The 25000-nt window shown below is 45.6% G+C and overlaps 1 protein-coding gene across 1 annotated transcript; it reads left to right on the top strand.

Annotated features, from left to right (window-relative positions):
- Positions 1 to 11952: 11952 nt before the first annotated feature.
- bmp4 (bone morphogenetic protein 4) lies at positions 11953 to 22018 on the top strand. The gene is made up of 4 exons (XM_056591308.1): positions 11953 to 12280; positions 16432 to 16554; positions 17067 to 17431; positions 20117 to 22018. The coding sequence occupies exons 3-4, from the start codon at positions 17074 to 17076 to the stop codon at positions 21016 to 21018; spliced, it is 1260 nt and encodes a 419-aa protein (XP_056447283.1). The 5' UTR covers positions 11953 to 12280; positions 16432 to 16554; positions 17067 to 17073; the 3' UTR covers positions 21019 to 22018.
- Positions 22019 to 25000: the final 2982 nt, after the last annotated feature.

Below are 25000 nucleotides of genomic sequence, written 5' to 3'. Positions count from 1 at the left end.
ATTTGTGTGTTTGTGTGCATGTGTGTGTCTGCGTGGGTTTTTGATTGTGTGTGTGTCTGCATGGGTATGTGATTGTGTGTGACTGCATGTGTTTGTGATTGTGTGTGTGTGTGTGTTAGTGTGTGTGTGTGTGTGTGTGTGTGTGTGTGTGTGTGTGTGTGTGTGTGTGTGTGTGTGTGTATGTGTGTGTGTGTGTGTGTGTGTGTGTGTGTGTGTGTGTGTGTGTGTGTGTGTGTGTGTGTGTGTGTGTGTGTGTGTGTGTGTGTGTGTGAGCATGTGTGTGTTCCTATCTCACCCTGTGCTTGAATCAGCCATGCATATATAGTTCAGGCCAGGTTAAGCTAAAATAGAGTGGAAGAGTGTGAGGATGTTTTAAGATGGATCAACATTCAATAGCTTCATCTGCAAGTGTTGTATGTGTGTGTGTGTGTGTGTGTGTGTGTGTGTGTGTGTGTGTGTGTGTGTGTGTGTGTGTGTGTGTGTGTGTGTGTGTGTGTGTGTGTGTGTGTGTGTGTGTGTGTGTGTGTGTGTGTGTGTGTGTGTGTGTGTGCGCGTGTGTGCGTGTGCGCGTGTGTGTGTGTGTGCGTGTGCGTGTGTGCGTGTGTGTGTGTGTGTGTGTGTGTGCGTGTGTGTGTGTGAACGCAACATTCCTGGCCATCCTGCACATCATCTCTCTGCAAGTCCCTTGTATGATAAGTGAGCTAAACGACTCTGCGACAGAACGTCCATCTTGGAAAACTATGCTGAAAGCAAAACAAGATACTGGCGTATAATAATAATGGGCTGTACAAAGACCACCAAGCTATAAGGGCCACACACAAAACATACACACAATCACACACACACATAGACACACACATGCAAACCGTTCAGAGCACAAGCATACCAACATTCACTTAACACTGTGCAATGTAACCCCTGGATAATCTTTCATTCATGCATCGTCTTTCCTTAATTCATTCAATTTCTTGCATGTCCTGTCGTTCTTCTTGTCTTCCTTTCTTTTGGTGTCGTTCGTGTTCCCTCTCCCCCCCGACCCGTCGTTCGGCGGGACCTCCTCCCCGGGCCCCGCCAGATGGTTCCCGTCACCGGTAGCGAGCGGACAGAAAGCGAAATTTAAAAGCCATGATGTCACGGCCGCACCAGGCGCCCGGCGGTTTCACCTTACAGAATCCATTCCCGTCATTCCATGATGAAAGGTGACCACCCGCCATTATTTGGTTTTCAGCAGATGCAGGCAATAATAACAATGGCCGAGGCCAAGCGGTTGGAAGTGTTCTTCAAGCCTCTGAAACGCTGTCAGGTTACACACAATCAAGCCCAAAATAAACCAGCAGGAACCAAGTGCTGCGCCGAAATCGTTCCCCCGCTTGAAGTCCGACCCGCATGGCTTTTCCGAGCGAAGGGCTCCTGTAAATGTTTGTTGTTCTCTTGTCAACAATATCTATCCGTGCACCATCTTCAAACAGCGCTTATTAAGGTTGTATAAGTATGGCGATAAAATAGAAAACTAGATAAAAATGGGGGAATAATTAATTGATGACATCGAGAGAAGTAAGTAATTCATAGGCAAAAACCACAATGACGTAGCATGATGATGAAAATATATTCTGAAGGTAGAGGCAACAGGGCAAAATGCCCCAGGGGGATGGCCTGTTAGCGACCATCTGATGCTTATTGTTATGCTTACAGCTATGGAGAGAAGATCAATATTTTTAACGTGAATATGACAAGTGATTGTTTGCAGCGCGAGAAGAATCATCGGGGAAGACAAACGCCTTCTGCATCACAAAGCGTGTGTGAGGAAGAAAGGAAACCCCAGAGAAGCAGATCTGGGGGGCTGATCTCTTTCTGCTCTCCTGTTTTAGCTGCTCCCGTCGTATCTTCTGTCTGCTTTTTTACCTCTTGGAGTTCTCTCTTCCAGCGGCCCTGGCTCCCTGTGGTCGAGGGGGGGGGGGGGGGGGGGGGGGGGTACTGAAAAGGAGGGAGGCGATGGTGGTGGAGGGTGCGAAGCGTTGCAGCTACGCAGAAAAAATGTTTTGGCAGTTAACCAACACCAACCACTGCTGTGTTTGAGCTGTTGCTATGGTGACATACACAGGGTGCGTGCTCAGCCCCCCATTGCCACTCCCGTCTCCCGTCCCCCCCGTCCCCCCCTACCCCGCCCTTCTCCTATTCTTTTTGGATGTGTCTCGTTGTTGTTTTTCCAGACTTCGGGGAGGCGGCCTAGGTAATGGAGGTGCTGATTACCGGAACAAAGGATGGAGTGAGGAGTGAGTGTGTGTGTGTGTGTGTGTGTGTGTGTGTGTGTGTGTGTGTGTGTGTGTGTGTGTGTGTGTGTGTGTGTGTGTGTGTGTGTGTGTGTGTGTGTGTGTGTGTGTGTGTGTGTGTGTGTGTGTGTGTGTCGCTGATTAAAATGACGTTTTCAGGTGATGCGTTTCGAGTCCACATGATCTATTCCCAGAGGCCTTTCTCGCCTTCCCGGAGCACACTAAACGTCATCAAGTAGCAGCAATCGTGACTCAAATACTAATCGTGAGTCAAGACCCAATTAAAAATAAACATATTTCACCTTATCTATGAGTTTCGGTAGAGAGTTACCGAAGAGAGATGATGATGGCGAACAGTACATTACTGTGTGGATTTCTGGGGAAACATCTTATTTAGCTATTAAGAACAGGATATGAGCATCACATGTGTCAATGCAAAAAAAAAGATGACTTGAATTACTGCTATCCACCCACCAATGGATGTTTCTGTTTGTGTGCATATGTGTGTGTGTGTGTGTGTGTGTGTGTGTGTGTGTGTGTGTGTGTGTGTGTGTGTGTGTGTGTGTGTGTGTGTGTGTGTGTGTGTGTGTGTGTGTGTGTGTGTGTGTGTGTGTGTGTGTGTGTGTGTGAATTTTTGTGAATGTGTGTGAGTGTGTAAGTGTTTGTGTGCGTGTGTTCATGTGTGTATGCGTTTACAATTCAAAAGGCTATCATTATAATTACGCTTACCACGATTATTACGACTGTAACGACGGTAATCTGGTTGTACCCTGGGTGCAGCACTATGTGAAAGTTCTTACAGTAAAACATAACTTAACTGGTTTGAGATGGGTTTACGATCCACAATGCAAATGCATACCGGTACGGCATTGCACTGACATTACGTGGCATGTGTGACTGTGTGACTGTGTGTGTGCGTTGGTGCTCTCCAGGCTTGCTTCGAGCAAGGGCCTCGATTTATTATGGGATTACAGGTAATGTGACTAAGTGGGCTTTTAAAGGCTTCCCAGCATTCAACAACTCAGGCTACATCCGGCCACGTCACTATCTGATTAAGGATCTGTCCCATCCAACATAGGAGTCCCGGCTTTAATCAGGCCTCGTTTCGAGAGTCCGTAACGAAGACGCACGCATATTTACCCCCGGAAAAATGATTCACCTTGAGGACGTATGTGAAACAGATTGCCCCTGTGTTTGCTGTTTAAACTACAGTCAGATCCAGTCAGATCCAGTCCAATCTGTTTCCTTAATGGTGGGATTCGTGTAGAGTGGGACATGCTGTTATCCCCCAGGCTGAAGCCTGGGTGGTGAGGGTGCTTCCTCCAGACTATGCGTTTGGATGTGTTTTTAAGTTAGTGTTTGTGTGTGTTTGTGTGAGTGTGTGTATGTGTGTGTGATTGTTTGCGTGTGAGCGTGTGTGTTTGTGCGCAGCATGTGTGCGTGGCTTTGCATGTGTGTGCATGTGTATGTTTTTGTCTGTGCGTGTGCACCCAAGTGTGTGTTTTTGTGTCTGTGTCTGTCTGTCCATCTGTGTGGGCACATATGCTTGCACCTGTGTGTGTGATGTGTATGTGTGTGTCTCTCTGTTTGTATCGGAATGGCCACGTGTGTGTGTGGGTGTGTGATTTTCGTCAGTGCATATGTATGTGTGTGCGTATGTGTGTGTGGTAATATGCGCCCTAGTGTGCACCCTTGCCTTTGTCTCTAAAAGAGAGCGTGTGTCCATCGCAGCATGGGTTGTAATAGAGTGTGGGTTTGTGTGTGTGTGTGTGTCTGGGCATCCTTGAGTCTTTCTTGCATTGAGAGTGTGAATCTGTGTGTGTGTGTGTGTGTGTGTGTGTGTGTGTGTGTGTGTGTGTGTGTGTGTGTGTGTGTGTGTGTGTGTGTGTGTGTGTGTGTGTGTGTGTGTGTGTGTGTGTGTGTGTGTGTGTGTGTGTGTAACCTTCTGTGTGTCAGCAGGATGGGGGTAAGTGTCTGTGGGGCAGACTGAATCCCGCCCCTGAGTTCTCCAGCCCTCCAATCAGGCCCTGGGAGAGTAAACACCGCGCTGCCAAGGGACCTCGTTCATCAAATCTGCAATTGCACTTTTGGAGCGAAATGACCTACAATTACAAGCACAGCTAAGACTTAACTCTTCATTCAGCCATCCAGAAAAAGATCACAGGATATCCTACACATTGGAATTCTCCAGGAGTAGTATCCCCACCCCACACAGAAACACACACACACACACACACACACACACACACACACACACACACACACACACACACACACACACACACACACACACACACACACACACACACACACACACACATATAAAACGGGGTAAATGCCCATCCACACATCCACACAAAATCACCATGATCATCAGTGTATGTTATACAGTTCTGATTTAGTGACTTGGGTCATGAGCTTTGTTTTTTGCATTGAGGGCTGTATACCACTATGGTGGTGAAACACCTCATATTCACACCAATATTTTGTATATATATATATATATATATATATATATATATATATATATATATATATAACTGTGTGTACAAGTAAATAGAAGTAAAAGTAAATAGAAGTACAGATGTGCATGTACAGCCATTCGCCACCTGTGGCACTCCTATAATGTCCCTGGAAGGATGGATCAGTTTTGTGTTTCCCATATTCCTTATCAAGGATTTCTTTAAGATTTAAGGATGATGGGGGGTTTGAGGCTTTGAAACTGTTGTTGAATGACACGAAACAACTTTCAGAGCATTTCCTGTTTCCTTAAGGCGACGTATACGCCATGTATATCTAAGTCAGACGGGGGGGTTGTAAAGGGAAATGAATGGACGATGCAGGACAAGCGAGAGAGAAACTAATGCTGTCTCTGAAGGTCCCTCAGCGCCTAGCTGAACGCTTATTGGTTATTATCTTAGAACTGCCTCGGTTGTGACGCAAACACACCAACCAATTTATTTTAGACAAGGTTTCAGCGATTTATAATTTTTATTGTCATACACCAAACACAAGAATCGATGCATAGTAATCACTTCGGGGGGAAATGAGCCAACAAGTACAAAAAAAGGAAAAACTGTACATTTTATTTTTCACTCACACATTCTCCATGTCACACGGCGGAAACAGAGTGGTACCTCCGGTGTGGTTGGGACCACAGCAGAGTCTAATCCATGGGTAATGCTGCAGACCAGCTGGATGAGATCACCATTGGACCACCACCGCCTCCACCTTCTCCAACATCTCCGCTTCCTCCACCACCCTCTCTTCCTCCTCTTCCACCCCTACCACCACCTTCTCTTCCTCTGCCACCACTACCACCTCCTCTCCGTCCACCACCTCCTGAACCACCAAAACGGCCAACTCCTCTTTTTCGTCCACCCCCTCCACTGGATACTCCACATACAGCTCCTCTTCCTCCTACTTCCCCGCCATCACCACCTACTTCTCTTCCACCACCACCTCTTCCTCCATCAAGACCACCTCCTTCTCCACCATTTGTATTTTATTTTGCAAGCCGCTTAATCTACCACTTGGGTTCTGCTCTTTGGGATATGAATGGCTATCAATACGGATTGGACGATTGCTTTATTAAATACAATTGAAACCCAATGTCTGAAGATTAAAAAGATACAACAAAAACATGACTAAGACTAAGAACCTTTCTTCAAACCTCAAGTGGTGCGTGATTATGAAGCAAACCAAAAACATTGAAAAATGGGCTATGTCTGTCACAGTCTGAAAAAAAATCCAGCTGTTGTGCAGTGTGTTGACATTACAACAAATATCGCAGCTGGAGATCAGCTGGAGATAGCGACTCTGACAAACAAGTCACGCTCTCCTCATAATTCAATTCTTGTTGCCTTTATTGCTGTTTTGACATGTTGGTCAAGCACATCATCAATCAATCAGCCAGATGCACCACAATTGCAGCAATTGCTCAAAAGAAGTGGTAAGAGCCATTAAACATTATTTATGACCTTAGCATCGATTTTAAAGGATGTTCTAACATGTTGATTTTTTACCCTTCATCGTGTATTTTGACAAACTAAATCGGAAATTTAATCCAACAATCATAACTTGGCAGATTAATCAATTCTGTGGGGCTTTCAGCTGTTAGTTTTCCTGCTGTCCTCTATTTCTTCTTCTATTCTCTTTATTGTATCACTCCTGCCTTCTCCTTTTCCTTTGCCTGGTGGCTTTTCTCTTACTTCTCTCCCTTCTCCTATTTTCTCCTCATCACTCTTCTCCTGTCTGCTCTCCTGTCTGATCCACGCGTACCATCTCTGTTGCCCATGGGTTCGCCCACACAGAGATGTTAGCATATTCCAACTGCTTGAAATTCCTCCTCGCTGTCTTGGGAGCACACTCTGTGTTTTAAAACTAGTTGGACCCTTTCAAGTTTTATTTGAAAGTATGTAATTACATTCTTGAAGGAGTAACAGGTCTCTAGAGTGATTTACATGCTGCATTAAATGTCACGGTTCCAAGATAAACGGTGAGCTCTTGCTCCTCCTCTTAACAGTGTCTTGATCGCTCCACTATGCTATGAAATCCTATGAAGTCAACAGACCAGTAAAATGAGGGCATGAGGGTCCATTGACCCTACCATCGTGGACCCCCAAACCCCCTCTTTGGGATACCAGGGATACCTTCTCTTCTTTTGTGAAACGTTACAGGGAAAACCCTGTAACCGTGTAACGTTTCCTCCATTTATCCAGTGACACGCTTTAGCACGGTCGGTGTATAAACTGTTCATGACACTCACTGAGATGTATATCACTGACATACCTTTTGGAGTCGTGTCCAGCTAGTGAACTGCTTCAGCTGAGGTCTCTCTCACATTTTGTTTCTATTAGGGGTCAAAGAGTTGGGTGAAGTGTGTTTACGTTTGGGAGACTGCCAACCACCGGCAATTGGATTAGGAGAACTTTTGTGAGTGGAGTGGATACTTATAGACGGTGGCTTGTGCAAACCGAGTCCAGCTGAAATGGCTGTATCTTAAAGTGATTTTAATTGGCTGAGTGAAAAAGAAAAAAGGACTGTGAGTGGTCACCAAATAACTAGCAGGTATTATTCTTGGAGGCGGAGCTCATGTCATATCTAAATGCACTGGATGGGATCAGGTTAGTGATTACTTTGCGGTTTACTTCTGTACGTTCTGTTCCGCTAATTCTGTTTTCTAATTTGCATTATTTCATTACGTTTCATTTCATTAGCTCCTGAGATTGTACACAGGGTCTCAAGACACAGAAAGTAGCCCACTATTTCCCCCACACTGGAGAAGACAACCCCCTAGTGTGGTGTCTTATCTATCACCAGAACATCCCTGCTGGCCCATTGGCCGTCCTCAGCGACCTTAGCTGCCATGGGCAAAGTCATTTCATTTCACACATTAAGGGAGGGGGGGGGCGGGGTTGGGTGTCTGAAGTGCCCTATGCGGGGCATTGATGAAATGGAAAGCATTTTAATCCACTGAGAACCTCTCGGGATGGGAGCCCTCCCTCAGGAGAGCCAGAGCACCAGGCCCTCGGCCCTGAGGTGCCGCCACACTCAGGCCAAGGCCTGGACACTGTTGGATCCAGAGTCCATCGGCCCTCCCCAGATCGAGGAGTGGGGCCAGAGGACTAAATAAAGGAGCTCTCAGACTCCGCCACTCACTTGAGTAGCCCTGCGCTTGATAACATCTGCGAGGGGCAGGTTCGCATGAAGTGACAGGAGAAGACAGAAGGACACTACACTGCCGTCAATCACTTGGCACGTGCCAAGGCCGGTGAGTCCCATCCCGCTCACACGGCCAGGGCCGAGCTCCGTGGAGTGTCGGTGATGATCAGTCATGGCTGAGTGTTATGCGGCCTGATGGTTTTCAAACAGGCCCCAGCCAGCAGATATTACATCTCAACAAGGGGCATCTGTTCAGGAAGATGGGGCCGGCCTGGGACGTTTGACGACCTCTCAAAATCGATTCACAATCCATCCCATCCGTCTCCGTTTCCCGTCTGTTTACCTCTACGTTCATGGGTTTACATGCCATTTCCATTATGGGGATTAAAATAGTTTGTCCAGAACCCCCCCCCCCTTAAACATCCCCCCCCCCCCTCCCTCTACTACTCGAACTGTTCCTCGCTAGTTCCCCTTAAACCCTCACTCAGCTCTTGCACTACTTACTGAGTAGCAGCTCATAGGGGCGTGTTAAGGGATTACTGTTGTACAACGTGCTTTGGCGTAGCACCGCGGCGGCACGGGAGGCGTCTGTGCTGAAGAATGTTCCGGAGACAGAGGCCAGTGAGAGTTTTTGATCAATGGCCGCGTGGCGCGTGCCTGCACTAGTGAACTCTTTGGGAAGGAGGAGAGGAAGACAGGCGGAACCAGCGAATAAAGGTTTGTTATGACACCGGCGCGGGGGAGGGGGCAAGGGCTTGATCAGCAGGTCGCCTTTGAGTTCCTGCTGATGAACGATTATCCTTCACAGGTGAGCGGCTCCAAGTTGGGGTGTGGTGACCCAAGTCCCCCCCAGTCTCTGAGCACACACATAGCACATTAGCACACAAATAGCTTTGGTAAGCGGACGGTGAACAAAAATGGCCTCGGCACGAGATAACCGAGGTGAATGTGTAAACTTAAAGGCTCATCGGGCTTTGGACAACTTGAGAGTGTATGTTCCAAAAACAGAAATAAATAGTACACAGAGCCATCGTGTTTGTTCCTACTGTAGAATTCGGTTCTATATCGGTTTTATTTATGTGCTTGCCTACCCACACGTCAAAGTAGTCAAATAAGCATACTCATTTCATGACTCAATCAGTCCCTCAGTCTGTCATTCGACCAACGTTTTCCCCCTGCTACGGTAAGGGGCTAAAAATAGCCCTGTTCTGAAGCCTGGTTAGCACAACCCGAGGAGTGGGTCGACATCCCCATCCAACAGGTGCCCCTGGCACTTCTTCCAAACGAGAGGTGCTTGGAGGAACCCCCTTGCGGTAATAGGGGGGAAAAGCAACCAAATCCACCAAAGTAACCAACCCTGGATAATCGTCCCTTAAAGCTCCATCAAAAGAACGGTGATTGATGCCATAAACACCTCCAACATCAAACTAGGCTGCACTTATGTTTGAGATAATAACTGTGACCACCGATGCTAAAAGCGGAGGTATACATGCAGCTAAATTTAAGCCGATTCATTGATGCTCTTATCCGGGGCTTCAGTGAGCTGCTGCTGCTTTAGGCTTCTGTGGTTTCCTTCAGGAAACATTGGCAGTGTACAAATATTTTAATAGCCACACATCAGTGACAGCAGGAACTGAGCGATTTACCTTTGGCCCGTAGCACGTCTCAGCGTCTGCTAGGTCCATTTGCCACTCAATAACATTGCTGTTGTGTCAGAGTGTTCACTGTGAGAGCAGATTGCATGAGACAAACTAGCATAGATGTTTCCTGGATCTTAAACGTCTATAAGTTGTTCAGAGGATTAAAGTGAGATGAGCTTATTAAATACAAGTCCTCTCCTATAACATATATTTTCATTGTTGTTCATTATTTACACATTCGGCTGGTGGAAGATATTTCAATTGTGTGGTAAGGTAAGAACGTGAATTATTTGTTTTGGACTAAATACAGCACAATATATGACCGAAATAAATATAACTATATAAACTAAATATAAAGAATATAACTTATTCTGAGGAACATGTGGATGTATAAAATAACAATATGAAAAAAAAAGATGCTCTGTATGTGCATGCTGTGAAAACTAATATTCAACAAGCATGTAAACAAAACAAAAACAAAAAAAATTAAGAATCAAATTATTGCTTATTTACATGGGTTTCATACATAGTGAGTTAATGTGTCACATGACAAATACATGATGATAATAACAGATTCCCAGCCCCAATGTGCTTAAAAGAGACGTTTTGCTACCTGGCAATCATGTCCAGCGTATCTGGTTCAATCGGGCATGGTGTTTTGCCTTTTTCTGTCCACAACATGTCATAAAACAAACCCTACCATCCCATAATAGCACTTAAATTAAGCCCTTCTTCTCTTCTCTGTGAACTATTATTCTGTCAACTATTATGGTTGGAATAATAATAAAGTGGTTAGGAGGGCACCTCCATGGGTTAGAGCTCTGTCAAGAGGAAACTGTGAGAATGCATGGTGCTCAATAGGCTTTCTACACCATAAACATTGCATCATAACATCGTAGTTAATGTGTTTTTATCTGGAGTTGTTACAATGATATAGGACCAATTCATGATATTAGACCTATTTGGCATTTTAAGGGAGGTGCCTATCCCCTATCTCCTATGAATTTTGTACGTTTAAACTGCTTGCATTCCCAAAAAACAGCCTTTTTCGATTTATTTTAATCACTTATTTTTACATGTATTCACAGTCAAATTAATGCTTCTAAAAAAATGCTATTTTGATGATGAGGTTTGATGCACAAATAAGCTGGCAAATAAATACTTATAGTCACAGCGGCCTAACGAATACCTGCTCATCTGCTTAACCTTTCAGACTCGTCAGATGCAAAATGGTCCATGTCATGAGAGCAGTAGTAATAGCCTAGTAGTAATTCAAGATGCTTTCACACAGACAAGGTTTAAGGCGACAGTATTGTCATACGGGAGAGAGGGGGCAGGGGGGGGAGGGGGGAGAGGTAATGAAGGTGAAACAATAGTGACCACTCCTCATGGACCTCTGTGACTGAGACAGGCTCCGTTAGGAGGAGGAGGAGGAGGAGGAGGAGGAGGAGGAGGAGGAGGAGGAGGAGGAGGAGGAGGAGGAGGAGGAGGGATGGGTTTAGGAACAAGGCCCATATGAGTAAATAAATGGGAGCGAGGAGGAGTACTACCGGCATCACTAGGATTCCTGGATCACCGCATGGCACTTCCTGTTTGAACTGCCGTGAGGTCCATAAGGTCACCCCAGAGGACACTTCTGTGTACACATTTCCAATACATAAAAATATGTTCAGCATTGGTCAGTCAACAAAGCTTCCATGCTATTTTGCTATTTTATGTTCATTGATTAATTTTACCCTTGGTTAAAAGCATCCATGTATGAAGATGAATTATGATTTAAACTTCAGTCAAAGATTGTAGATTAATCTTCTTTTTTTTAAGTCTAGGTTTAAGCACTAAAACAAATAATCAATCAGACTATAGATAAATACAATTACTTTCTATTCGGTTTATTTTGTCACATGTACTACGGGTACCTGCAGTTTTCCCATATGGCTTCCAGGTGGCACACTTTAAGTGTGGGTGTAATTCCAGAGACACACTTGTAGCCCTCTCAAACAACCCACCAGAGCCCCGTCTCCATAGTAACACAATTAACAGCGGAATAGTGGTGCAACACTCGTGTGACAGTGCGTGACGAAATAAACACGACCTGGAGGACCTATGCGCGCCCAACTAGACAACACTATATATTTCACAAAAAAACGCCCAACCGAATTAAGAATTTCACTGCAGGCAATTTCAAGGGATATTTTTTAATCTGGAGACGCATGCGTAAAATAGGGGCAAATCCAAACGCATCAGAAGCGTGGGGGTTATCCAAGGTGTTGGAGACGTTTGAAGGGGTAGAGAGGTGGGTAGGGGGAGGTGTGGGCCGGAGGGGAAGACGGGGAGGGAGGGTAAATTGGGGCGGCCACATAAAAACTGCAAGAAGTTATAGATGCTCGATCAGTTTGGAGAGTCCGCCTTGTCCGCGCGCTGTTTCGCTCCTTCGCAGAACCGGTGGAGATAGCAAAGCCCGCCGCCACCGTGAAGCGTCCGCACACACACACACACCGCCCCTAGCGTCTCTGGGTCACGGTCTCGCCTCTTGGTCTTTTTTAAAGAAGAGTCGTGAAGGGATTAAAGAGCAACATGATTTGTTGTCAGTCTCTGTAGGGCTCGCTGCACCTGGACTGCCATTGCGCGGACGGATCTCGCACCATCTTTTTGTCTTATTCATTTTGTTTCCCCCCCACACCGAGGATACCTGTACCTCTACTGATGGTAAGTGGCGATCGTGTATTGAAAAGCATTTGAACCTTGAATCTGTAGGCCCTGCTGTTATAGATTACCTGTTTCAGTTGTGTCAGTTATCTCTGGTGTTTAATGATTGCGGATTTCGCGTCGGTCAAAGACCGGCCGCCTTCAGCTTGATCTCCTAAAGCGTTGCGTCTGTCGCCTGGTTTACAGAACTTATTATAAGATATGAAGTGAAAAAGCTACTCATCTACACATATTCATGCTTTATGACATATGCTCAGAAGTGAACTCCAAACGCTATGTCGGCTCGGTGAGCATAATAGGTTATAGACTCTAGAAGTGTTGTTCCTGCCAGGGAATGTTCAGCAGTGACAGAACAACGTAATGAGGTCATTTTTTAAACCAGAACATTACAGCCAAATCGCTGGGTTTTCTCTCTCTCTGAGCTATTACAGAGTTCGCGTATTTGTTTGCACAGTTTTGGTCACTTTTTGGAAGTTTGAAAAGAGGGGCTATTTTCGCAACCCGGGACACCTGTATCTACTTAAAGTGTTCCCCGCGGTACGCGTGTTGTGCAAGGGGGGACATGATGTGGTATTTCTTAGGAAGGTTTATACTGGAAATAAAAAAAAAACTTTTCAGTAATTGCATGTTGTCTTCCATAAATAAACATTGGATATGCCTACAGCTTACTCATGCGGGCCTATCCGATGTAGGGAGCCCAAATTTTGAGCCTATAGTTTTAGTTTAAACAACTTAAATCACTTAGGCCCTGTTCTTTTTTTCTCTGTTGTATATTGCTTTGGCATAACCCGTTCAATTGTCTATAGCCTACTTACGTATTATATACATAGACTAATAAGGGTTGATAACAAAACAATTACTTCTGCCTTATTTCGCTTATGTAGGCCTAGCTATATCATCTACTTGCCAAAACGTGTTCATTTACACTTAGAATATTCCTCTATTTAGAGACCGAGGTCTTGTATCGATTAGACGGAGGCCTGTGCGCGTATTGGCAGGGAGGAGAGGGGGGTGGAGGGCGAAACGTTTCCACGGACCCTTTATGTGTAACCAGGGAAATTAATCCGTTCTGTGCTATAAATTGTTCTAACACAACGTATATTTTGTTCCCTCTCTCTCTCTCTCTGGACAACGATCTGTTTCAGAGAGACTGTTGTAGATACATGACAAGGCCTGGTGTCTGCAGCTCTTACACATGTTTCACTTAACCCGTAGTCCCGTGTAGGTGTTTAAGGCCTACATAGAACCGGTCTGTTTTTGTAAACGTTAGCTCAATCCTCGTGTCGTGGTGAAATAAGGACGCATAGCTTTCATAGCAAAAGGGGATAACAAACCTCGATAGATTAGGCCATGCTGAGATCGAGTGATCTGATGGACCGCGAGTGCTCCGACCGCTGAATGGTTTAGTTGAAGCCTATAGGCTACTCAACATATATCTTTAAACATAGGCTCAACCTTTAATGATAGGCTCTATCTTTCACATCTTACATATCCAGAGGCGCTTTAAAAAAAAGAAAAAACAAGAGACAATCAATTACCCAGCAATGTAAACACGCTCAGAATTTATCTTACGTTTCATGGAAATATACCGACCGTTAGGCTACAAATATTTGCAAAATTGTTATTCATATCATTGTAATATATATATTTTTACCTTTTTGAGTTTGTCGTCGGTACATTTCAGTTGCTTAAAGTCACGAAATAAACCCAAATCAACAACTGTAAATGGAGAAAGTTTGCAGTTTGTGAAATGTCAAACGCTTCTGTTGGTCAAATATGTAGATCTTCTGGTAACATGGGCCGACAGTTAATCGTGTGCAATTAAGAATAGAGATTCTTAATTCGACCAATACAATTAAGTATAGAGATTCTTAATTGATGAACCTGCACACAGCTCTGCATGCATTGCAATATATGTATTCTAATCTAGTACAAAAGTCTGGAGCGTAACAAAGAAATATGTGTATAAAGTATGAAATATATGTTTTTTTTTAAATACCCATTTAAGTTCCACCAATTGAAGCCGATCTTAGTTAATTGCCCTCAAATGAATACCAGGACTTAGTCAGTCGTTATAGTCACACAAGAGTCCTGTTCCTGAGGCATGCATGTCAGTCATGGTTACAGGTAGAATAGGATTTCTGTACGGCCACAGTCTTTTTGAGTTATGAATCTTTATAATAAAGACAGAGGCTCTCTCTGTACAATGATCGTTTGTTGTCTTAGATCCACACACACACACACACACACACACACACACACACACACACACACACACACACACACACACACACACACACACACACACACACACACACACACACACACACACACACACACCCGTACCTACGTCCACTGCTACACAAATACCCACGCATGCACATACACAAGCCTGCAGCCTCCATTCACCGCCACCACCCCATGGGTAATGGAGGCGATCATGTTCTGAACCGTCCCCAATGCAACCGCTCTTTTCACGTGCAAGGGAGAAAGGGGAAGACACTCGTACACTCACTTGAATGCACCCAGTTTCAAGAACCCACACAGGTTAAGCCTTCGGTTCAGGAAGTCCCCCCATGATGAGTGAGTCTGTGTATGCTTGCATCACGCTCATCAAAACACACACTTTTGAAATTGAAAGTCAGAGGTCGTCCAGAGGTCAAACTCTAATGGTGTAAGCAAAATAAAAAAGAGAAGAGAATAAGAATCCTTGATTGCATGTACACATAGAGCCAATGCTGGAACACAGATGATCACACAGATACGAACACAAAAAAGACAACACACACACACACACACACACACACACACACACACACGCACACGCACACGCACACACACACACACACACACACACACACGCACACGCACACACGCACACACACACACACACGCACGCACACACACACACACACACACACAGAAACACACACGTACACACCCAAACATTAACCCCGGGGCCATGAAACTGTATTACACTTGAAGCATTCTTGTTGATGTGCATCTTAGCTGCTGTAATGCTTGGTCCACCTCCAAACGCGCAGGGTCCAAAGCGATGACGGAAACGCTCACGTCGCTCTGGATCACTGCTTGGAAACCAACTGGATTTCTAGTGAGCTGGCTTTCCCAGGGCCATTAAAATGTATTTAACTTTATTACTCAGCGTCAAGGATGTGGATTGTGCCGTTTGAGATCACCCAGACCTAAGTTGTTTGTTGTTGCTTGTGAAAGCTAGGGTGTCAACTACCGTTTTTTGTCCCGGTGTTTTTGGTTTTCGTTCAACCGATTCTCAGCATGATACACACTGTGTGTGTACGGTGACATGGGCGGTGAGACTGGCTTGTTAGGAGGAGGACCTGTATAAGAATCCATATCTGAACCCAACAGTGGTCCATTCTAGGGATAGCTTTTAAACCAACAATTTTGTTTTAACTTCAGTTTAGATTCTGGCCTTTTCATGTCTTAACTCTAACCATCTGTTTTGTCAAGGCTGATAGTAAAGCATAAATAACACATCTGACTTATATACCTCTTTGCACTGCTTATTCACTTTTCCTTTATAAATCCTTTTTTTCGAGACATTTGAGTTGAATTCTTTCGGTAGTAACCCTCATCGATATATGCCTATAAGTGTGTGGCAGCAAGTAATATAATAGTCACAGGATATGTTTTATCTGGACGTAAAAACAAGTGAATCTATTATTCCATAAGCTGTTTCTGAACGAACGTATAGCCCAACTGATACTGACTTGCTCCACGGAGAAAGCCATAAACTGAAACCAGCAGTAGTTTAATAGTTGTGTAACATAGCATTGGCTCCTTAAATAAACTGTATATATCTGTAACTTCCTGTTTTGTTTTGAAAGTGCCCCGGGTCAATCTCAGGTGTTTGGGATACATACCTCTGATTTTGATTGTAAATATAAATTGCGTATTTACCTCCTGGAGCAAAAATACGAAGCCTTATGAAGACATTTGCCATTCTCGTTCTCTCACTCTCTCTCACTCTTACCCTTTTGTAAAAAGAGTGATACTGAACTTTAATTTGCCCTTTCTCTGGGAAAAACAGCATAACATACAATAACAGTATGTGTATCTACTGCCTCTTCTGTGTCTTAAGTCTAAAACCTCTCCTTCATGTTTTTTCTCAGGAACAGGGTCATTCAAACGGTCTCCTGCTGGCTCCCAACTCCACGTAGAATTTCCTGGAAGATCGAGGCCCTTTCCTTCTCCCCACAAACATGGACTGTTTCCCCATGCTTTACTTTCTGTCGGTAAGTAAGTGACTCCAAGCCACTTCAATTTGCAGCATGTGACCCGTCCGTTTGAGTATCGGATGCGTCCTCTGCATTGTCAACTTTGTGTGGTTGGCCTGTTGGCCTGTTGGCTTGTTGGCTCAGAGGACTCTCCAGCTCTTCGTTTGGTTAAGAATTTGCCTATAACCTGGGGAGGGCTGCTTGTCCTATTAGTGTAATCACAGTGCGGGAGGAGGGCGAGGAGGCTGGTGGAGGAGGAGGTCGGGGGGGTCGGATTCCATTCAAAATGCAGTTTCTTTAAACCGGCAGATGCCATTGAGGATGTGCAAAGATAAGAAGCGAACGGTCCTATCTGATCAACGGGGGTTAGGGGGGGGCGGTGGGGAGGGGTCAACTACTGTAAACAAGACATACCGGACTATATAACAGCTAATTAGTGCACTCCCTTAAACTGGGTGATTCTTAACCCTATTCATGCTGTACCACATTTTTTTTATTCTAGTTTTGTATCTTTTTATTGTTCTTCTCAGAGACATCATGATTCCTGGTAATCGAATGCTGATGGTCATTTTAATATGCCAAGTCCTGCTGGGAGAGAGCAACCATGCTAGTCTGATACCTGAAGAAGGGAAGAAGAAAGTGCCGGACCTGCAGGGTCGTTCGGCCGCCCAGAGCCATGAACTGCTGCGGGACTTTGAGGCCACTCTGCTGCACATGTTCGGCCTCCAGAGGAGGCCCCGGCCCAGCCGCTCGGCCACTATCCCCCGCTACCTGCTGGACCTCTACCGGCTGCAGTCGGGCGAGGCCGAGGACGCAGGTGCGCCGGACATTGCCTTCGAGTACCCCGAGAGGTCGGCCAGCCGGGCCAACACTGTGAGGGGCTTCCACCATGAAGGTACGTGCAGAGGAGGCAAGGCAAAAATAGGCCACCTCATATTTGTGTATTTGCTGGGAAAAAAGGAGAATCTTCTCATTTGGCAAAAGAGTGTAAGGTTCAGTGCCGAAGAGGAAAGCGGTTTCTTCATATTGCTCAGTCGAAGTCAACACGTCTGCCCCATCTAGCAGCACAGGACCTTAAATAAGACGTTGCGTTAGCCCGAGGTAAGCTTTTTAGCGCCTACCCTCCCATGCCTCCCAGTTTATACGGCGGGCTCTTTTAGAATGGTGGTCTACCACATGCAATTATCTTAAATGCTACACTTCCAAATAAAATCTCCCATTGGCTAACAATGTGGGTGCTCCGAACGCAGCAGTGGGCGAAGAAGAAAATAAAATAAAAGTTTCTTTGTCTTGATGGGCCACTCGAAACCCTTTAAACGAGAGGGGCGAGGGCTTCGATTAGGCCCCAATCTTCCTGTCCAGGTTGGATTAACAGTTGGCAGTGCGGTGCAGTGCTTTGAATGGTAAACATTCAAAGGTGCTGGCTTGCAACGTAGCAGTGACAGCTGGCTGGGCGATGTGGAGGCCCAGCAGGAAATGATCAGGGCAGGGTAGTGAGAAGACGGCACAGCGCATCCACCCTCAACAGGAGGAGGGAGGCTGGACCGACCAGCATGAGTCAGCCTTAATAGGCCCTGTCTAGCTATTTGAGCTAACACACTTCAACACACACTAACATACTCCAACACAAACTATAGCGCACACAACAACATACACCAACGCACGGCAACACAAGATGGCAAGATACACCAGTAGACTGACTATACGCAAACACAAATCAAAACACCAACATAAACCTTTCAAGAAGAAAGAATGTAGTATAAAGAGGCCCAGTTTCTCATAATGCAATAATGTGTCTTTCTGTGTGCACGTGCACATTGGCCTGACCTCGTGTGTACTTTTTGGTTTGTGCTAAGCTCTATATAGGCATATTCCTCTGTTTACCCTCAGATCCCCTATGTAAATCTCATTTCACAAATGCAGTTTTTTCCTGCAAAGTTCCGGAAGATTTCCTCAATTGGTTGAAGTGTTAATCGGAACAGGGATTGATGTTTCGAGAAATCTGCTCCAGCAATTTGCCTGCTCAAGACCTACTTTTCCGGGTCACTGCCGTTACCTTTACGGCTTTTCTATTGCCAAGAGCGGCACGTAGAGGGTAACGACCTTCTGACGTAAGACGCTTTCGCGTAGATCGAGCAAACAAATCCCAAGACTCCGCTGAGGACGTATCTGAATCGGGGAATTGTGTGTTTATCTTAATACAGAAAGGCTTTTCGGGTGATTCAATGACAATATCAATACAGCTTATTTTGGTTAACAAACAAGCTCCTTTTTTAGGAACGTCTGGAAACTAGAGAGATTCCGAAAAAACGGAACTCCTCAAGTTTTATCGCGGCTGGCATCCATAAGTGTTGCATTACCGCCATCTGCTGGGCCTTCTCTTCGACTATCCAATCGTAATTGCATCTGTCGAAAGCGGCAAGACCGAAATGTTCCTGAACGTAGCTACATGTGTAAATAGTGAAAACTACTAGCGGTGCCTGAAAGGTTATCCCAGTGATTCACTGGGAACTATGAGTGAAAGGGTCTTTAATCACATGCTTTAGGGCCTAGTGAGCGGGAGGGAGAACTCGTTTTCATCTACAGTGTAAGAGCTATTGTGTGACGACAGACCCGTTCAAGTAGCGACTGGACAACCTATGCAAAACCAAATAGATCTAAACTCTGCAATAACGCAGTTCATGAAGAGTAAGCACTACCATTTAGGATGAACACATTCGCTTTGATAGTCTTTATCTGAACATTTTCATACATTCATACACATTTAATTTGACGTCTTTTTCATCTTGGCTTTATCAAGGTTCAGAGAAACACGACTCCCGTGTATCGTCTGAATCTAACCATTATACACGACGAAAATGATAAATGTCTTAAGTGAACAAACTGCAAAGCCAATCAAAAACACAGCAGGTTTTAATAATGAAAACCACCTGGGCGAGATTAAGGCCTGGGTGTGAAATAACACGGGGGGGGGGGGGGAGGTTGGAGCAGGAAAATAGTAGACACAACATTCCTTTCTCCAACAATGGTGATCTTGCCAGAAATCTCCACTGTGTTTATACTGTAGCTGTGGTACGTTAATCACCACTCTGCCTATGATGCATGTTTCAGCAGAGGGCTTGCAGAAACGCTCTGTGGTGGACAGATGCTTATAGATGGACAGAAGCACAGCACAACACTTACGCATACGCGTGTATATATATACAGTATATATATATGCTGTATAAACATATGTGCGTGTGGGTGTGCGCTTTTTCCCTTAAAGGCCCAATGCTTACATTGTTATGTTCTGATGAAGGAATGTTATGAAACATTATGACTCAACCAGGGGTGCAAATGTGGTGATGGGGATCTACTTTGGAATTAGAGGAGACATTTATTACTGGTAAAAGCGGGGGGGGGGGGGAGACGACAATTTCATGTGTCCCCCCCCCTTCCTTCCCCCTAAATTGTGACAAGGGGCTCAACAATAATTACTTTAAATCAATGTCTGGGCCTAAATGATGACAGCCTGATAATATAATCGTGATTTATTTTAGTGCAAATCCTTAACGGTCGCCATGTGCTTGTGCCCTTCCAGAACACATGGAGAAGGTGACGGAGAAAGTGACGGAGAAGCGGCCGCGCCACCGGGAAGCCCCGCCCCTGCGCTTCCTGTTCAACCTCAGCAGCATCCCCGAGGACGAGCTGCTGTCGTCGGCCGAGCTGCGGCTCTACCGCCACCAGATCGACGAGGCGGCGGGCGGCGCCCCCTCCGGCCAGGAGGAGGGGCTCCACAGGATCAACGTGTACGAGGTGCTGAAGCCGCCGCCGCCGCCGGCGGGGGGCCCCGGTGGCGGCTCGGGGCAGCTGATCACCCGGCTCTTGGACACCAGGGTGGTCCACCACAACGCCTCCCGCTGGGAGAGCTTCGACGTCAGCCCCGCCGTCCTGCGGTGGACGCTGGAGCGCCTGCCCAACCACGGGCTGGCGGTGGAGGTGCTGCACCTCAACGCCACGCCGCGTCACCAGGACAAACACGTGCGCGTCAGCCGCTCGCTGCATCAGGGGGCGGACGAGGACTGGGAACAGCTCCGCCCTTTGCTGGTCACCTTCGGCCACGACGGCAAGGGTCACCCGCTGACGCGACGGGCCAAGCGGAGCCCCAAACAGCGAGGCCGCAAGCGCAACCGCAACTGCCGGCGCCACGCGCTGTACGTGGACTTTAGCGACGTGGGCTGGAACGACTGGATAGTGGCGCCCCCCGGCTACCAGGCGTATTACTGCCACGGCGAGTGCCCCTTCCCCCTGGCGGACCACCTGAACTCCACCAACCACGCCATCGTGCAGACGCTGGTGAACTCGGTGAACACCAACATTCCCAAGGCGTGCTGTGTGCCCACGGAGCTCAGCGCCATCTCCATGCTCTACCTGGACGAACACGACAAGGTGGTGCTAAAAAACTACCAGGAAATGGTGGTGGAGGGCTGTGGCTGCCGCTGAACTGGCGGCGAACCGGCCCCTGGACTTGGACCGGGCGTGCAACAGCGATGCAAAAAAAAAAAAGAAAAGTAAAAAAAATAAGGACTTTCTTCCACAAACCCCGCCCAACTTCCAGAAATGTTCACTTGGACACTAATTTATAACGTTTATGTTGAGATGTATTGTTTGTCTCATTTCTTTGTTTTTCTTGACAATATGATCATATATTTTGACAAAATATATATATTTATATCTACATATAAAAAAATAAAAATGAGTCCATATTTTAAACCTAATTAAAAAGCTGTACAACTTTTCATAATGTATATTAGATTGTATGGTTTTTTTAATGAGAAAATAGTAAAAAAAAAAAAAAGTTTAAAGTAAATTCTATTTACTGGTCATATTTATTGCTTTCCTATTATATTCAATTTCATGAAAAAACAACAACAACGTGTTTGGCTTTCCGATAATACATTTGTGCATATCACAAGATGCACTGTATGATATTAATTAGAGCACTGCGTTAAATTGTCACAAAACTGTTGAAAAAATATACATCAGTTTAAATATTCAGACATGTATGTTGATTTTAATTGACCTCTTTGCATAGATCTTAACTCAATGATTTATTTTAGGTAGGCCCTTTAAAAATCCAGTTTATATACTTGTGAAAGATCTGTAAAAATAGTAAATTAGCAAGGTTTGTAAAAATGAACTTTTTTTTATATGCAATTGGATTGAAACTCATCTTGGCTGATATTGAAATTTGCCTGCTGGCAATCTAAATGTGTTTTTGGCAAAAAGAAAAAAAACAGAGAAATCTTCTCTGTCTTTCCCAAATAAAATAACTTTTGTTTAATTATCTGGCATTTCCCAGGCGTTGATTTACACCTGTCATACCAAAACATGGAAGAGAGGAATTCCTTGGAAACGCACACAGTATCTACAAAAAAAAATCATTCCAAGCTTAAGTGGTGTTGAGGGGATATTATGAATCATGAGAGAGAGTTAGAGAGTGAGAGAGAGAGAGAGAGAGAGAGAGAGAGAGAGAGAGAGAGAGAGAGAGAGAGAGAGAGAGAGAGAGAGAGAGAGAGAGAGAGAGAGAGAGAGAGAGAGAGAGGGAGAGAGAGAGGGAGAGGGAGAGAGAGAGAGAGTTAGGTAGCTTACAAGAAAGTACCAGACCACTGTCCTTGGGGGGCCGAAACTCCACTGGCTTCGCCTTTATTGTTTTCCGTAATTTCACTTTTATCTCAATTAGACTTAACATGTGGTGGGCAAACACTCGCTAACCCAACCGTAGTCTGGCCAGCCTCTCCAGGCTGATTGTGGGAGACGTTTCGGGGAGTGATCCCATTGTTCCCGCCGTCCCTTCACATTGGGGGCCGTGCTTGTGGCCGATGTGTCCCTGGCCCCGACACAAGGCGACTGGGCCCTCTGAAGAATCAAAGGTTAGACGCTCTGGCTCCTTCCTTTGTCTCCAGCGTCTAATGGCGGCAGGGCAAAGACGGCTGTCTCCAACCTGTGCCCCCGGCACACAATGGGCTTCTACATCACTTATTTACAATCCGACGGCTGGCCCAAATTATATGATAACGTTTGGAAAGGGGGCCGGCTCTCTTTGAACTGCCGGGGGAGGCGGGCTTTGCATTGTTTCGCTGTGCACTGGTGTTGGGCTGATGGACTGAAGGCATGTGTGTGTGTTCCTAATGGCAGGGCTGTCCGAGCCCCCACGTTTTATTATCACATCTTTCAGAAGGAAATGTTTTGTTTTTTTTAATTAATGTTTTGCTTAACACAATAGACAAGTTCATAATGTAATTATGTCAAACATCAATGTTGAATGATAAAGCATGTTTGCCAAGTATGCAGTCACTTAGTTATTCAGTTTATGCATACAAAAACAAAACACTTGAGAGAGAAAAAATGCATGTGTATGCGTGTATTTTAGGTGTGTGTGTGTCTGTGTGTGTGTGTGTGTGTGTGTGTGTGTGTGTGTGTGTGTGTGTGTGTGTGTGTGTGTGTGTGTGTGTGTGTGTGTGTGTGTGTGTGTGTCATTACAGCAGTGTCCTGACAGTGCAATTACACACATTTCAACAGCTCTTCCCGCCCGCAGCAGAGATACAATCAGCAAGTTATGTTAATTGTCTGCCGTTTCATTATCCCACCTAGCCCACTGCAAAGAGAGGCCACATGTTTATTAAAAGGCCCGCAGAGGAATGTTGTGTAATCCTAGCACACCCAGTGAGCCGGCCATTTGGTTTACCGCCACCACTCTGCACTGAGCACTTTGCAAAGTTTACGTCTGACGGGATGGGGAGCCGGGTGCCCTGCCTAATGCCCCCCAAACGGCACCCTCTTTAGAGTAGTAGGAGTGTCATCGGCCACAATGTGGACTCTAACTAACATGTATGCTCTTGTGTTTTTGAGTTTGAATGTTAATCCGTTAATCCGTGTGTGTGTGTGTCTTAATTCATGTGTGTGTGTGTGTGTGTGTGTGTGTGTGTGTGTGTGTGTGTGTGTGTGTGTGTGTGTGTGTGTGTGTGTGTGTGTGTGTGTGTGTGTGTGTGTGTCTGTGTGTGTGTGTGTGTATGTTTGTGTGAGTATACACATCCGTGTATATGTTGTGCGTGCGACAGTGTGGGTTTATGCACATTCATATGTGTACCGTGTAGCTTCATGTGAGTTCATATACGTTAACAAACGCACACATACACACGCAGACAAAGGGTGTGTTTGGAGTGGGACTGGGGGGGTGGGTGGTGGGGGGCCATTACAGCATGAGTACTTAACAAATGGGAGCAGGGAGGCTTTGTCATTCCTATGTGATGTGCCACTCGGTCTCTGGGTAAGTGGCCCTTCTCACGCAATTACAGGTGAGTCATTATGCAGGGGCCTTCATTGACACGGCCCGCCTAATTGACCAAGTGAACTCTTCAAAAAGCCCTTTTATTTGGACGCCCCGCCGTAAAAGTGTTTATAGTTAATAAACCTTCCCTGCAGCCCCGCCGCGAGATGATCAGGGCTAACATGGCCTTGTTTGGGTAGATGTGCAGAGCCATACCTCCGAAACCAAAGAACTGTTACTCCTCCGCCATTAGACTCTCATAGGAACCTTTGGTGCAGCCATCAGGACCAGAGGCCACTCGGTCCAGATCGCACTCTGTAAGTGGTATAGGATCTGACACGCGGCGATGATAGTCTTCCCCAAATTGTTTTTTAATGCTTATCACTTTCTATATATATTTTGCTGTGAGTTGCTAAGTATCTTTAGCGGTGGGTTGCTAACTATATTTTGCGTCTCTGGCTGTCGTCTTTCAGTCGTTTTCACTCCATGTGGATACAAAGTCGGTCCAAATGTAAAAAAAAGCCAAAACGGTTCCACGTTTTCACAACACCAAACAAGTATATATCTTAGGGTAAAATGGTCTCTGTGTAGGGGTCATTCACAGAGGCACATAGTTGATATCATCATAGCATCTTAAGGTTTGTCTCTGGTTTCATTCTTTACAATCAGGCTTAAAAGCATGCACACATATCATTTTCATTTCTCTGTATATGATAATTTAAAGTAAAAACACAAGCACCTGAAACTGTGTGTGGGATGAAAGGACAATTCTTAATAATCTCGTGACACCCGGTTTGATTCATCTGACACACAAAGGCACATGCATCCACCCAATCAGACACCTCTGCAATGATGGCCAAGAGTACCCAAATGCACCTCTGTCTCTCTCTTCATGCAGTGGGGGGGCGAACCACACGCATATTTACCCTCCAAAACACACACATCAAAAACCAAACGATTTTGACACATATAAACGCTCACACACCCATAGAAAACAGTGCACAGGACACCCCCCTGCAATGCTCCATATGGGAGGTTACTAGGTGGGATCAGCAGTCGACAGACTGTTGGGAAAACGGTTGAAAACTGTCATGAAGGCCAGTGTGGGGTCACTTTGGTCATGGAAAAGCCCGGTGACTCTGGCGGCTCCAAGGA

This window comes from Gadus chalcogrammus, chromosome 5 (genome assembly GCF_026213295.1).
Source record: "Gadus chalcogrammus isolate NIFS_2021 chromosome 5, NIFS_Gcha_1.0, whole genome shotgun sequence".
NCBI classification, from domain to species: domain Eukaryota; kingdom Metazoa; phylum Chordata; class Actinopteri; order Gadiformes; family Gadidae; genus Gadus; species Gadus chalcogrammus.
The sequence above is the reverse complement of the archived record's forward strand: the minus strand, read 5'-3'. Positions and strand labels throughout refer to the sequence as shown.

Coding starts and splice junctions, on each gene's coding strand:
- bmp4 (XM_056591308.1), top strand. CDS start 17,074: ATGATTCCTGGTAATCGAATGCTGATGGTCATTTTAATATGCCAAGTC. Junction 17,432..20,116: donor GAGGGGCTTCCACCATGAAG/GTACGTGCAGAG, acceptor GTGCCCTTCCAG/AACACATGGAGAAGGTGACG.